We start from the raw sequence: 16,736 nt of genomic DNA, 5'->3' as shown, positions 1-16,736 counted from the left end.
AATCTGCAGTGCCTGTTATAATTTGGAAAGGAATTCTGAAAAGCACATTATACAAGTTCAATATACCCTTCACAGTCATCTAGTGAATATGCAGGCCTGCACTATAGAGACACCATTTGGTTGAAAAAACATGTTCCCAATAATAAGAAAAATATTGTAAGAGTTGAAGTACCGCTTAAAGGACAAAACTTGGTATCTATTAAGATTTGTCAGTTATGTGATATATTTCACAAGAATTGTATACCCTTGAATTCAAGATTAAAAACCTGTATATTCATTCCACACAGCAGCCTCCTTGAAAAACACAATAAAAAAGGACATCACCATGGAGCAACAAAAGCACTTAAGCTATCAGTGCTTTATGGAGGATATCCAAGCTAGCATCTCATGTGAAACGACAAGACGAATAGATTGCATTTTTTTGTAGTAGCAGTATGTTTTCTTGTTGCTGTTGTTGTTTTAGTTTTTCCCCACTGCAGCAAAAAGAAGGCTGAAAATTTTGAGTTCTGTAGCACTTCAGCTTTGGACTACAAAAAGTAATCATATAATACCCTATAGTGGACAAGAAGTTCTCCTGCATCTTAAATCAGATCAGAGGAGAAAACCTACCTTCAGTCTCAATTTTACCAAAGGGAATCTCCCAGATTTCCAAGTATACTTTTGTATGTATTACTTTAAAAGTGCTTACCATGGCCTGCGTACTGCTTGGCACTGTCATTGAGAAGGCTAGGGGAGCTGCTGCTATTTGTCATCCTCTGCAAAAACAAAAAAATTGTACATATAAAACTACAAAATATTAGGACGAATTGATAATTGAGACGGTATGTAGAAAGTTCAGAAACTGTTTGTAGTTGACAAAAATGTTTAGTAAAATACAGCATTTCACATGAGAACAATGAAAGCCAAAAACAACTGTGTACTAAAATGAAACTCTATCCTCATGAATTACTTCTACTTTGGGAGGTTCTGCCAAACCTTTGGTTTTCTTCCTGTACATCGCCAGCATTAGGTAAGCCAGTCCTTTATTATATTACTGTAACTCTTCCCTGTATTATACACTGTAATCACCATATGAAGCTTTTCTAAGCAAAAATATTCAAATAAGTATATTTGACAGTTCATTGTTTTTTGTCTGTTTTTTAAAAAACATTAACAGTACCTTTCAGCAAAATCATGCAATTCTTGTAAACCAGCAGGACACTTGAAAGCTTCTTAGTATTCCTCCTTCGCCCCACCTGCTTCTCCTGCACTCCTCCACAGATACCAGCTAGCAATCAGCTGGACTACAGAAAGCAGCACTGCTCGAAGAGCTACCACTGCTTTCATGTAAGAGACAGTGTCCCTCTACTCCTCTGGTCTCCCAGCTAGATGGAAAAGTACAAGAAAAAAAAGCACAGCAATGCTGGGAAGTGTCCTCTCCATCACCAAGTGATAGTACGAGTAGCTTTTTTTTTTTTTTTTAAACCTCTTCCTAGGCATTCTTTTGGCCCCCATCAACTAGGAGTCTCCCAGCCAATTTCTGGGCACTATTCAACAGCAAAAAGCTTTGAGATCCCTTCAAGTAGATAGTTTGCATGCAGCAGCTGCTGTCGTGGGTGAGTGTACACCAGCACAAACAGGCCACTTCATGCCAGCTGGCCCCAAGTGTCTCTAGGACGGTTTCCAGGCATGCCTAATTCAGTAGTCAAGACACAGACTAAGAATCAGAACTGGTCACTGGAGTTGCACTTTACACTTTCATTTTTCCACTGCCAATCTGAGCACTAGTGGCAGATGGCAAGAAGCCTACTACATAATACTTCAGTGCTATTTCATCTTGACCAGAAGGATCAATATTCTGAAGTAAATTTGGTAAGAACAGAGGAGAACCAACGCAAGCTAGTGGCATCCAGCATGGCAAGAAGTGCATTAGGTTTACTTAAATAAAAATAAAAAGTTTCTCAGCATCCTGCACAAAACTGAAAATTGCAGCTTTCAAACTGACTTCACCAGAAGCTGCAGCTTTCACTTGTATCTAGAAAAAACATTAGATTATGTGATGTACATTTATGTGGAAAGCAGGCTGTTAAAAAAAAATCATCATGCACTGTTAGGAAAGTAACTTCAAGAAAGTTTTTGCAAAATGTAGGTACCGAATCAGGTACCTTATTGTTATCCTCTCAACAGCAGGCTCAATCAATGTCCTATTGTCAACTGACATGCAACTTCTTTATTTCAGTATCTGTGCTCCTTCGCTACAGCAAGCCTTGTAAGACCTTCTGACACAACTCTTCCTTCAGCATGAGTATGTAGTACTATACAAAGCAGTAGTAGACTACTTGCAGATGTACGCATAATATACATATGTATATACTGTGTTAACCTCCAGCTTTTTCAAGAATTAACTGAGGAACAGTATTTGTTATATGCTTTCACTATTTTAATGCCACTTATCTCCTGTTCTTAACTCACATTAAACAATTAGTGATCATCAAGCAAGTCTTTCCACAAAAAAGATGCCCCTAATGAAACAGTTTACTGATTTCTGCAAAACAGTAGCATTTCATGAAACCCCACTATATTAACAATTTTGATCAAGTTCAGAGAGGCTCATCCCACCGTCTCCACCACAAGAACACTTGGCTCAAGTCAAAGAAATAGCCTTGCAAATTTTAAACTTCTCATTGCAAGCTGTTTTCAGCAAGGTATTTAGCAAACAAATCTATTTTGAGACAAAAGATGAGTTTGGCTTCTGCCTCATCTAGTGCAAATATTCTGTAATATTGATAAGTTTACCAGAGGCTGGAAGACAGATAAGACTTTTTCATCCCCAATTATGATAACTGCAAAAATTATATACAGCGAGCTGGAGAGTTACATGTTGTCGTCTGGTAGCTGGTATTTTTTGGTGAGAACAACCAGTTTCTGGTATTCAGATAACAAGTTAGTTGTGGCATTTTGTTATTTTTCGCAGTATAGATGTCTTGTACAAAAAGCACAGTGATCTTAAAGTAATTATCAGACAGTCTGCACCCAAGTGGTCACAGCGAGTCTCTGGCTGATCAGTACTAGACAGAGTGTTCTGAGATTGAATCAAAGTTTCCTAACTCACTGGGGTCACAGACCTGATTCAGTATGCCCTTCTGATAGTAAAATTACTGCTTCTATTCTCTCCACTCCAAAATATAAGTAGAAATCTAACTGTAAAATACCAGTATATAAAAACTATCATGCAAGAAATTTTCTACTGAATACATAGCAAGTAATTCCTGGATTATAGTAGCTCAGCTGTTCATACAATATATTCTCTTCCTGGTCAAGCAACAAGAAAGGTGTTAAAACTTTCACAAAACAGCATCCCTACTGTGCCTCTTTTCCTAGTATTTGCTACATCCACACTGACCCTTATAAGGGGAAGTGGTTTAGGAACATGAAGGAAATCTTCCAGATCTGCACAAAAATTGATAGTGTTAATGTCTATTTCTGACATGCAGGTATTTGTAACAATTTTAATGCAAAACGTAAAGGTCTGTTAGAACAGGGATAGATGCAACTGACATCTGGGCTGGTATCAAAGATGGTTAAGATTAGGGCTAAAACCGGGAACCAAGCACTCTTCTGTCAACAGTATTTTTCCTATTCAAGTAGTGCAGTTAAACATTCAATCAGACCTGAAATGTGAAAATGTGACTGCAATAATGAAAATCTGTGCTGATACAATCAATAAAAAGATATATAGTGCGCACGCTGGAGACAGATTGCAGCAGAACACACTGTTCAGTATTCTAACAACACAGTGCAAAGAACTTCCTAAGTCTACGAACATCAAAATGTGCTGTTGCAAAGACAGGGCTTGTTTGAGGTGTAAACATATTTCACACGAGCCACGATTCTGGAAAAATAAAACTTACTGATCCTGGGCAGCTCTTGCTCTAACAACTGCTTGAAAGCTGTAGCTTGCATGAAGTTGAAAAATGCCACTTAACCACTTGCTTTCATGAATTTTTCATCTTGCTCAATATTTATTACGCATGCACAAGCTTCTTACCTTACCATTAGTCATGAAAGTCCCGCATGTAGTGAGCAAAGGATTTTTAAGGTGTTTTAATATTTAAGACTTCCACCACGCTCTAAAGCATTTAGTCTTCAGTAGGGCTATTTCTCTACCTCATTTTTACTAAGTCAATAGGAAAATGTCTTCAACAAAAAAATAATATAAAAAATATACCAAGCGCTATTTGCTATTTCTGTTTTCTTGGTAACAGGTTTTGCTTTCTAAATATTATTTATCAATCTCTTAGTAGCGTAGAGCTATTTTTTATACAAATTCAATTTCAAGAAGAATCTAAGCACAAGAACCTCTAGCCCAAAAGATGAAAGCTCCAGAAAGGTAAGAGAAGCCATTAAGAGACGAAAATGAACTATTCATTCTTAATAAGCCTGCAAGGCAAGGCAAGCAAACACCAAGTTTTTAACTTGCTTTAATGCATCATGACTTTCACCATATGGAAGCTAATACTGAAAGAACTTTGGCACAACCAAATGCCACACCAATGTCACTCAGGTCCATATAAATTCCTTGCCTGCCTATTGCTATGATTTATTGAGGTTCTTTAAGCAGTAGTTAAAATTCAACTAGGCTGCCTGGCACGCATCCTGTCCCTCTCCCTTTAAGGCAACTAAAAAGTTGTTTCTGTTCACATCTCAAAAGAAAGCTACTACAAAATCAAACCATCACATTCATTCAGTCCAAGGATTTAACCTAAGGCTTCAGCTTAGAGCTTTCTCCACTGCTGAAGCTCTGATCAGTGACAAAATACAGCCTCTTTAATTTCACCAAAAAAAAAAAAAAGGTGATAAAAAGTTTCAGAATACTTTGTTAATTCCTGAATATTCAAGCAATACCAGAGCAGGAATAAACTCATTCGGACATGTTTAATCCCAGTGTTTGAGGAATAATCGAAATAACAAATCTCCTCTCAGGAAAATGTTGTATGTTGTATGAAAAGGTACAGTGTCAAAAACAAAACTTTTGTCAAAGTCAATCATCATCTCCTCTCCTAGACATAAGATAGACTGTTGGTTCCAAAATTTTCCTATTCAGAACTGTTTCAAGTTACTGTCTTATAAAAAAGTATTATTTTGACACAGACTAGGACAACGCTGACAGTAGACCAACTGTAACAATTTCCATATCATGTTGCTATTTGAATAATCTTCCCTCAAATTCATTCCTGTGCTAAGTATATTATCTCAAAATACTTTGTAGCATGTCACAAGTTCTCTTTACCTTAATACTCTTCTACCAGAATTATATTTCAGTTATTTCTCTAATTTTTGGAACAATGTTAATTGAACAATAAAAGAAGTCATACTGCAAAAGAATAAGATTGTCACAAGCAAACAAGCCATTGTTCAGCTGTCACATTTTGTGACCTACTAATGGTGACACCTTTCGCTTTTGTTTCTGAACGATCCAAAACTCGTCTTGTGTGGCTAGCATATTTGACTCACAGCACGTCCCACTCAAATGTTTGAATTAAAACAACTGGATTTCTTCAAAAAGCATTATGTAAACAGTTGCATAATTTCATATTTAAAATACCATGTCTATAGCTCCACCAGGCTCTCAACAGTTAAAAACTGAAGACATTAACAAGCCTGCGTGCTCGTGTTAAGGAGAGTTTTATTACTCAGCTCCTGGCAGATGCAACAATGGGAACAAAGGCCTTTGTGTTTACTCAGCTGCAAGGCTTTGAAGCGAGGAGGATCTCTACTTCTCAGGCTTTTCAAGAACTCTTAGTATGCCAATACTAGCATGGCAAAAGCAAGAGTCATTCTTCTCCGTTGCTTGGCCTTGCCAACTTTAATGCTGATGACTTCTCTCTATTTTTATTTTGTTTACAGCAATTTAAAAAAAAAAAAGTGCTTTTACTTTCTACATAACCCGCAGACCAATGGAAGGTGTGTAGTTACAAAACTCATCGTGTCTAAATACATAGAAACATATCTGTAAAGCAATATACACAAAGGTACTTTCTACTGTTTTATGCTCTTACAAGCAGGTTGCTCAACCCTGTTACATTAGCAGTTTTGACATCAAGGTGCTCCTCTGCCTCATCCTGCTCTGCATTCTCCCAGATTATTCACATGCCCTCTTATGATCCCAGCGTAATACTACTGAAACTCCTTCCCACACCGCCTGTAGCTTTGATCAGCCCACGAGCTAGTAAAGAGGCAGTGCTAACGTGACTGGTCCAGAGGAACACGCATACCAGCTCGCCGAGTGGTACACGCAGAGTGCCTGAGCAAACAGCCAAGCATTAGAGGCATCCCGGCCAGCCAGCTCCTGCCTCCTCACTGCTGGGAAAGCCAAGTGAAACGAGCTGCTCCTTGAACCACACCTCAGCCCGTCTCTTGGCGGCTGCTAAGCCAAAAAAAAAAAAGAAAAAGAACAGCTTCAGGGACAGCATGCAGCCTGGGAGCCGTGTGTTGTGCAGGCCTGCTCTGTTATTAGTTATGGAGAAAAGGGGAAACAGACGCTTTGATAAGCGGGAAGCCAACGCTGCAAATGTAGCATATGAAGGAACGTGCAGATTCAGGGAAGAAAAGATGTATGAAACAAAACCATATTACAGGGAAATGCAAACTGATGACAACAGGAGACGATTAATCAAGAGGAAGCTAGCCAGTAACAACAGAAGAGACCAACGGGAGGCAACAAAAGGTTGGCTAACAGCGAAGAATTTTGAGGTAGGAGGAGTGGTAGGATGAGGCAAAGAGTTACTATTTTTAGAAAGGAACTAAAAAGAAGAATTAAAACGGCCACTCTGAAAACCCTGCCTCTTCTGAACAGCACTGAGGATTTTCACTCCCATCTTTTTTCCAATGCAAATTGAACATTACAACTAGCTGCACCTTCACCACTAGTCTAAACCCAACGAGAAGTTCTAGACCTCTTAAAATACTCTTCAGCACATACAAATGAGATCTCAGTCAGAAAGATAATTCTGCAGAGATGCTGATCACTACCTACCTCACATTACGTATGTTCAAAGATGCATATTTCCTCCTTAATTCATCATGATACAATTTGCTTTTATTTTCCTTCCTTATGCCGCATACTTACAACTAACACAGACAATGTATTGCACACAAGAGCATGGTGACTGCAAAAATTTGGATAGTAACCTTGCTTGAGGCAATTTGCCTCCTTTACATATGTGCTATGATAACCCAAATACACACAGCCAGTCTTTTTCAACAAACCTGGCTTGTTTCCTACACATGACAAATGCATTCTGAAGTTTAATTAGGACTAGTCAGGAAGACTCGTGTACTGAATCCCTGCTGATAATGTTGGAAGGCACCTAGTGAACAAGGCTTGGACTGTACAATACTGCATAGTGGAAGAAAATGAACATTACTCACAATAGGCTATTTCTATCCTCACCAGACTAAGGCACCTACGTCACTTGAACTAAGCTTTCTACATGGGGTCACTATTTCCATTCCTTATTTTCAAGCTGTATAGGTTAAATTCAGAAACTCTGCAGTCTGGTTTGGACAGCAGCACCGGTTTTTGTTTGTTTTTATTGTAACGTTTTTGTTCCCATTCCTCTATAAAATGTAGGCAGCTTTCTTCTTTAATAAGGAAAGCATTCCTTCACTTTTGAAAGGAAATGTAAATATCAGATACCATAACAGCAACATGCATGCTGCCAACTGTCTTTAAAAGAAGGATTTGAGCAGCATGCAGGGGACAATGAAATAAACACTTAATCAACTATCAAATGGATGCTCATTACGTATGCACCACGCAGTCTGTGTCCCAAGTAAGTCCTAATTATAATTCTTCTACTGAAAAGACACAATGTTATGGAGAATACACCTCAATGTAACCACCCCAAGGCTGCATCAGCAGCCTAAACTTAACGTTTCTTAAAATCTAACTGTATCTTAACTAGCGTTTCTTTTAGCTGTGTGTTTATTTTGCTGGCTATGCAACTTCCCCAGTCCTAAAAAAAAAAAAAAAAAAAAAAAAAAAAAAAAAAAGCTGAAAAGAGTTTCCTCATATTACACTGCTGATGCATCTATTTGTGAACTGCACAGATCTAGCAGAGATGACTAAGTAACTCATAGATGGAATAGATGTTTTCATCTGCACAAGCAAAGCAGAGGCTCATCAGACATTTTGCAGCAGATTTCTGATGTTTCATTAATAGCAGAAAGCTAAATTTGCAGTATCTTAAGACTCAAGCACCTGGAAAGGAGTATGTGCACAGATGTGTTCTGTTCGCTCTGCTTTGGCCCAAGTTTGCATTATGCCAGCTTGTTTCTTTGTCCCAAATAGTATACATTTAGCTCATGCAATTCTAGGCTCCATTCTGTAAGTATCTCCAGTCCTCCTGCTCTTTCCTTTCCAGTTGTCCTCCCAGCTCTTCATTCATTCATCTTCAGCTCAGTTTCTCTAAGCCCACAGCATAAGTCTTTGTGCCCTTACACATCCCTCTGCTATAGTTAATAGAGATGCAGGTCTTTTTTCCCCTCCACTAAATACAGATCCACTTCCATACTGCCTCAGTCTTAAGTGGAAGGGAAAAAAATAAAGAAATCAGATCAGCATTCCTGCTCAGTGTTCAGGCCAGGCCTAGATTAGGGCAACACTGTAGCAGCAGGAATGTGCTCAAGCTGGAACATGCCAGTGCAGGTTACATCTTTGGGAAATCATCTAGCACCGAGTAAGTCTCCAGTGGGTCTATATAAACCAGTTCTGCAAAGTTAAGTGACCAAATCTCGGCAAATTTGTCAGAAGACAGCAGGATGTATATCCGTGACACAACCACCCATCTATCACACTTCAAGCTTTTGTTCCAAACTAGAAAGCTTTGCTATTATTTAAACAAAAGTCATCAAGATTCTTCCCTCACCTTGTTCTCCAAAGAGCTACATGACATGGAAAGCCATGCTACAAGTGGATAAAATGTATCACTAGGGTGTGAATTAAGAAACTGACTGACACTCAAAACAGACAATGTTACCAGCTTTACCTATGTAAATAAGATTGAAATAAATAAAAAAAGAAAAAAAAAATTAAGAATGTTTTTTAAACTGCAGTTCAATGCCCCTAAGCACTTTCCAAAAATAATGAAACCCATCATCACAAGTTCTTTTCTTTAGCCTCCAGTGGGTAAGCAGCACATCAATTTCTTCTGTTTTCTCAAAAAGAAACAGTGCTTTGACTGTGATTCACAGGCATCAGTATTTTTAAATCCCTTGAACATTCATGCTAGATGCATTCCTTATAACATTACTACAAAAAAAATAAAGTTATAATTAAAATGTTGTGTTTAGAAAGACACCAGTGCTGCTGCAGAACACGCTTTAAAGATACAAAACATAACAACTTTGCACTAAAAGGATACAATATGATCTCTGTGATACCAAAATCTGTAACTGCACAAACAATAACATAACCCAACTTCCAGCTTCAACAGTACCCTCTGTGGGATCAGAGGTTAAAAAGTTCCTTTTAAAACATGCATCACTATCAGTAGTAAACATCTCCATAGCTTTACGATTCTGCTGAATGAGAAAAAAAAATGCAGCCTTATTGAAAACATGCATTAAGAAACAAAAACAGAACACCCTTAATTATTTCCCACCTTTTGCAGAGTTATTTTTCAATCCATAATACAGCCACAATTGAGATCAAAGTAAGCTCATAAGGAGAGTTTCCTTGATATAAAAGAGAGCTGTTGTCAGGACTCAGTGGGAGCTATTTGACTTGCACTCTCTTTCATTTACCAGACACTGGTTTGTTAAACCTTTGAGTACAGGGAGAGACCATCTCTGCTTTTAAGCAGCGTAATTTTGAGGGAATTATTATAGTATCGCGTGTGCTGCTTCAACAGAAACTCATTTAGGTTTTAAATAACAGCCTTTTGCTGTAAATCTTTGCATACTACTACCTACACCGTAATTCCACCTCATGGAAACTGATGCCTACATCCACAGAGCAGTATAAATAGAAAAAAATAGGACCTAAATATGTAACCTACATCACTGAACGCTACCAGAGACTGAGCTTATAAATTCTGATTTTTTTTTTCCCCTGGTAATTTACTGGTTTAACAGTTCACTTTTTGCTTTAGTGACTTTTGGTCTGCAAAACATCTCAAAATCTAATATTTATATACTTAGTAGAAGGCTATCAAAACTAGATATGAACATAAAAAGATATCTAGAAGCACAGAGTTAATGGACGCAGCAATGCCTAATCCAGCAGCTGAAATAAGTGCCAGCAAAACCAGGCTAATTGTAAAGCAATGATATTGTTTCATTTCCATTAGCAAGATTAAAGCATGCAGGCTCAGGATACCCTGCGAGATGCCACATACCAGAGAGCTGCATTTTCCCTGACCCTTGGACAGTTTTCCCTTCTTGGTGTAACGCCAGCCAAAAATTAATGGAACACCACACAATTCACTGCCATTACCTGCATCATGGGATACTTGGTTTCAGCGGGACTTCCAAATCCATTAACGCCAATGAAGCTGGTGCTAAAGTAGGAATCTGTGAGACTAGCATCAGCTAACCCACCGCCATCTATTCCGGGAACTAAAAGGAAAAAAAAAGAAAAACATTTCAGACAAATGTAGTTCACCATGGATTCATTTGCTGACATCTATAATTTTTTGGCTGGGGGGTGGGGACAGTGTGAAATAGAAGAAGTTTGGTAGTCCTACTCTTCAAGTCTAACTTCTCATCAAAGCAGCTAAAACCATAAATGTATAAATATCAAGAACGAGGTTGCTAAATGACAACATACGGAGCATGGATTTACAACACAAATGCAGAAAGTGGCAGAAAAGTGAAAGGTTTTGAGGGAAATGATGATGAGTTTGAACTTTACAAAGGGCAACAAGACAGGTAATGATATCGAAACAAATAACCAACCAACTAAAAAAAATAAAAGGCAAACAAAGAAAGCCTATATCTTAGAAATATATGTGTCAAGTAAAGTTTCTATGGGGATATGCTTGTTCTTTTAAAGGGTAACACACAAAACATACATTTAAAAATATCTCAAGTCCTCCCATACAATGCAGAAATACTTTAAAAGCTTCCTTAAGAGCCTACTGCTATTTTCATTATCTTGTACTACACGAAGTGGCAACAGTTTTATGAAGAGTGGCCAAAACCTCCTTTGGAATGAAAGCAAGTGTGAAGGATGTAACTGAAGAAATTAATCCCACGAAATTGCGTGCCTGGGAGTAATGGCCTCAACATACAAGCACAAATAAATGAATTCACTTCTATGAGACTACAGAGAACAACCAGCAGCAGTCATAATTAACACGAAACATTCAAGCAGGTATTACTTAGATAACAAAAAAGACTTTACAGCTGTACACACGTTGCAATTCAAATTAAGCTTCCGCAAAAACACCCACAGCAAATTATAAAGACACTAATCGGTACGGCCAGGCCACTGCAAGCCAACAGACATGAGTAATTGGTAGCTCTAAGGTAGGAAGGCACACATCCAACTCAGAAGAACATCCTGTACCAAACTATCCAACTTGAACTTCTGCATGGACTTCCAGCCAGCTGGTGACACACTGAAACAGCTTCCTGTCCCAAATCCTCAAGGGAAATAAAGTGGAACTCTGTAGCAGAGCTAATGGCATGCAAATTGTAACCCCGAAGGTCTCACCAGAATGGGAACTTCCACTCCAAAAAAGAGACTATGTAACCTGGGAAGCTGTTTCTATGCTGTATGTGCAGAAGACAGCAAAAGAACTACAGCCACATGCAGTCATAGGAAGGACTGGAAGCCAGGATCACTAGCAGCATCCGTACTGCAGGCAGATCGGCTTTGAGGTTGAAAAAATTCTTGAAGTAGCACTGCCAAATCCAGAACGTTGTTTGTGTACTCTGCAGGTTTGAGAGAGACACCTAAGGAACTTTAAAGATGCTTCATTACTAATGAAGTACAACATGAGGATTTTCAAAAAAGTTTTAAAACAGCTGAGAGAATCAGACAATAAAACTGTCTCCACCATCCATGCACTGGATACTCCTTCAGAATTTCAAAGCAGCAGCCATATAGAAATTCCAGAAGTCCTCTCACTCTAGCCCTAAAAAAGACAAAGCTGTTCTTCAGGTTAAGGCATCACTTGCTGAACTTAAATTCACAAAATGAAGCTGAAGACTAGAAAAAAAAGTACTCTGTGATTGAACTGTTGTATCAGGAAAATTAATAATGCCTGTAGTAACACCAGTTACTGTCTTCTATCTGCTACTTTCAGGCCCTAACTCATCATGTGAAGGTTGGCATTTTAACACAATCATTTTCTAGCATCATGAAAAAGTGCTAAGATTTCTCTCCGGAGAAAACTGAAAAATAGCAGATCCATGTGTAATGAGTAGCTGCAGCCTAGTCTGCCCAGAAATTTAGAGTCCACACTGCATTTTTTTTTTAATACTTTTTTCTTTTTTTAAATGTGTTTCCTATCTAGCTTTCCCTGACTGCATTTCAGCCATTATCAGGAGCTGCTACAGTTTTGATACTACATTCTTGACTGTAAAAGACTATGAAAAGCTTTAATTTTCAGGAAAAAACATAATTTCAAGGTACACTGTATCAGTTCCGCAGTATTATCTGCCATTTCATCATTCTGTCAAACCTCAGATTACATCCAATCTTTACACAAACTATAGGGACTTATAGATTACACGACCAGTCCTCAAATGCTTCAGTCTGATGAACAATTAACAACAGCCAATTGTTTCAACTTCTCCCACTGCTCCTCACTACACTGGAGTCAATGCAAGAATCCATTTAGCTTGATTTCCCTTGGACAAATACAACTAATATGCAAAATCATCAAAACTGGAAAAAGGAAAGTAGAAAACTTTCAAGTGGTTATTTCGCCACGTGCAGCAAAGCGAGAGCCTCAGTTGCATGAAATAAACCCCCCAGCTCAGCTCCAGTAAGCCAGGACAGCTGGTACAGCTGCAATTACCCTATTGCATCCAAATAAATCACTGGAGCCAGCGCAGGTAGCCTCACTAGGGCAAAAACAGGCCAGCAGGACCAGATGCTCTTCTTGTCAAGAGGAGGCACCCGCAGTGCCACGCAGCTCAGGCTGAGAGGACCAGCAGGCTTCCCACAGCACTCCCAGGGCTGAGCACTGCAGAGGATGCTGCCATGCAGCACAACAGCGATCCTCAACACTGCTCAAGTGCCAGCAGTGGGAAAGCAGCAGCATTTGCTACACGAGCCAATTCACGCCACTCAAAGCTGCTCTGAACTATGCTTTAGGCTTCTTGTTGATGCACTGATTTATAACTGGGCTCTTCAGACGGGAAAAGCTACTCCAGAGCATTTTCTGTTATCCAGCTGGGTGAAAACTCTCAAGTCCAGTGCTTTGGCTGTGCTGATGGCCTCCTTGCAGGGTTACCACAAATCACTGTGCTTGAGCGCTGATCCATCTTTGTACCGCCGAACTCTGCCGATGCTCCACCTGCTGTACTAACCTAATGAAGTGAATAAACTTCCCAAGAGTCTGGAACACCTCTAGCTAAAGGACCAAGACTTCAAGAATACATTCCACCAGAAAAACATCAAAAAGTAAAGCTCACTAGAGCAGAGGCCAGTTTTCTTAGCAATAACTTGTATTTAGAACAGAGTTCTCCAGAAGTGATGCGTGTAACGATTGTCTTCGAAGGAAAACTCAGCTCTAGCTTCCTTAAATTTAATTTCCCTATAGCAAAAAGAAAGAAAATTAAGGCTAACAGAAAAGATAAAACTTATATAGGTAGAAAGGAATAAGCAATCCCTGCATTGCCTGTAAGAACAAACAAGACCATGTACTCCATCTCTGCTCAAAGGAGGGCCGTTCAGCAGTTACAGTGATGAAAGTTCAGCAAATACCTAAACAGCACAGGCAGCTGTACCATACTTGGCACCTGGCCTTCTCTGAGAGAAATAGAAAGCACTTATCTTATGATTTGGCAAATCATAAATTCTCACTTGCTTCTGGAAGACCAAGACAGTTGAGAGCATAGGCAAAAAGCAATTTATCGTTAGTAACCTACAGGAGATCTTCAAGGAAGCGTAAACTTCACCACACACACGGTGTGGTATTAAGAACAAAACAGAGAAAAAGTCCAAACTGGAAAGATTTTAGTCCTTGAGAAGTTTTTGTTCTCATGCATTTATTCATTTGATTCATTTATATTAGAACCTGCATTTGATTTCTCTGTCTATATTTCTCTTACCATAAGAACACCTTTCCAAACATGTTTCACATAATGCTGTTAGAATGACAAATGCAACACTGAGGTTTGTATTTTTTTTTCATCTTTAAAAATCCGCTATAACTGCGGGTAAGTAAGTTCAGACAATGATTTAAAGAAAATCTGGAATTGGCAGTTCTTGCCAAAGGAACATGCCTTTGTTTTGTAACAGTACTATCCACCTGTCAAAGTCCGATAAATTTTCAATGGACTCCTCTCAGGAGAGAAGTAACAGCTTTCTTATAAAAATAGAAGGCTTGACTAGGCAGATGTGAGAAAAAAAAAAATGGATGTATGAAGGAACAGAAAGCGTTGTCTCCTTTTTCAGGAGGCATCACATTATGCAAATGATTATGCAAACTGAGAATCCAGTGGTAAAATACATGCTGACACATTAGGTAAGCACACACATCAGAACAAGAAGAAACTTCTAAACAACATCGATATTAAAGCCAGAAGTTACATCCCTGCAATTCTGGAAAGAAATTTAAACATCTTGAGAAATTCAGAAGGTGCTTTCTACATTTTACCTCCACATTATCTAATAATTTTTTGCTTGATGAGTAACACTGCAGCTTAATGTGACAACTGCAATTAAAAATAAATATCGTCTTATATAATTCATCACCCACAGAAATTTAGCAGAAAGTAGGCTTCCCTTCAGATGCAGGCACCAAAGAGGAGGGGAAAAGAAACAGATGGTTATTTTTGCCTTACTTTTTTTTCAAAGAATTTTTTCAGGTACAAAGGATCTCATCGCAGCTTAGGTGCTTGAGTACTGCCGTGATGAACTTGACACAAATGTTGCAACAGATGTTTCAGTGGGTTTTTGGTTGGTTTCGGTTTAAGGCTCGTCTTGTCATACTAGCACTAAATACTAACAGTATCTGAAAAGGTGGCATTTCTAATATTTTCACTCTGGACAGTAAACTAATACTGCACTCTCTTAAATGGCTTCTTTATGAACTTGGCATTAGCACTGGTCATCTAGGAAACCATACTTAATATTAAAAAAGGATCTTTTACAGTAACAGAATATACTGGCCCAAAAATGAGTGGGCTGAAGTAAGATCACAATAGTTTTTTGTTGACAGTCTTCAAAACAGCTATTTAAAGATTTCTGGCAATATAATCAAACAGATTGAAATAATCCATTTTGCTACTATCACTGCCTACCAAGCTGTACTATAATTATTTTATGCTGGGGGGAAAAAAAAGCTTGTATTTATAGAGGTAATCTTGATTTCAGCTCCCAGAGCAGCCACAAATACAGGCACTTTTCACCTCGACACAGCTTGGTAAACTTAATCATATGTTCGCTGTACACGTGCACACAAAGAACAAGGCGTTATCACAACTAGATATGGCACTGGAGTTTTTACTGCTTTATATCTCCAGTGGAATTTTACACTGAGATAGCCACCCTAACACTGAGACTAAAACAATAAAACTTTTATACAAAGCCTGCGTTTGGCAAGTCACTTAAGACTTAGAAAAGTGATTTTAGTGCTCTAGAAGCACTGCGGTGTCAGAGGAACTTATGCTTGTCCTATTTCGCTTTGTACTGATAGGTTTGTGTCAGGAAACAGGTGCTTGAGGTGTTAGCCCTGCTGTGTACCTCATGAGCACTACACATACTACCAGGTGCATTTTGGTGTTGCTTTCCCTACTGCATCACTACTGTTTTTACAGTTTGCTAGGGAAAGTAAATTCTCTGGTCTTATTTTACCTCTCTCATTTAATACAGCATTTCCCAAAACCAGCCTAGGAATCGCTGAAACAGGGGCAGCTGACAGAGAACCTGAGCTAATCCCCCAGGCACGAGGAGCAGGAGCACACCGCTGCGCTAGGATGCTGAGAATGGAAGTGCAGTTGGAGGGCAGACAGCACAAACGAACCAAGTTGGCTGAAAGGCAGACAGGAAGCAAAACAGTTTGGGAAACGCTGCCTTATTTACAAACACTCCCACTAAGTGATGAGATATTCATGGGCAAGCAAAGGAAAACAGCAATCCTTACCATAATATTAAGTGCCTGGGCTGCTTTTTTTTCTTTTTTTTTTTTTTTTTTTTTTTAATTTTATCTCTCATATTATACAAGCATCCGATAAAGCCCCCCCAAAAAGTACAGCTGCCATCCTTTTGCTCTGTAAAAATCTTTGTACGGCATCCAGAGCAGCAGGACTCCTCTTCATGGACTGAGTCCAAAAGCACAGTGATAAAACGAATTAAAAATGATACTTTTTCAAAAGAGCCATCAGAAGTACTCCTTATCAGAGACAGCAATTCCAGCTATGGAAATCACTTAATAACAAAGCTTTCAGAATAATCCTTCTCCAAAACACTTCACAATTCCTGATGTATCGCATCAAATTTTTCAATATACCACATTATTTTTTTTTCAAAACACACATTTGTTTCTTAACAGCCTCCTCCCTGTACATAAAACTCA

The 16,736-nt window shown here is 38.7% G+C and overlaps 1 protein-coding gene across 4 annotated transcripts in view; it reads right to left on the bottom strand.

The window, feature by feature from the left end:
- Window positions 1-16,736, bottom strand: part of PAN3 (poly(A) specific ribonuclease subunit PAN3) — an 81,737-nt gene that overhangs the window by 57,725 nt on the left and 7,276 nt on the right. For all 4 annotated transcript variants that reach the window (XM_084304466.1, XM_084304468.1, XM_084304467.1 and 1 more), the window contains exons 2-3: window positions 10,478-10,599; window positions 689-755 (exon numbers count right to left, since the gene is read on the bottom strand). In XM_084304466.1, the coding sequence (XP_084160592.1) occupies window positions 689-755; window positions 10,478-10,599 (189 nt within the window). The remainder of the gene's footprint in view (window positions 1-688; window positions 756-10,477; window positions 10,600-16,736) is intronic.

Source organism: Netta rufina (assembly GCF_964035555.1).
Source record: "Netta rufina genome assembly, chromosome: 1".
NCBI classification, from domain to species: Eukaryota; Metazoa; Chordata; class Aves; order Anseriformes; family Anatidae; genus Netta; species Netta rufina.
Note: the sequence above shows the minus strand (reverse complement) of the source record. Positions and strands in the feature narration are given on the sequence as shown.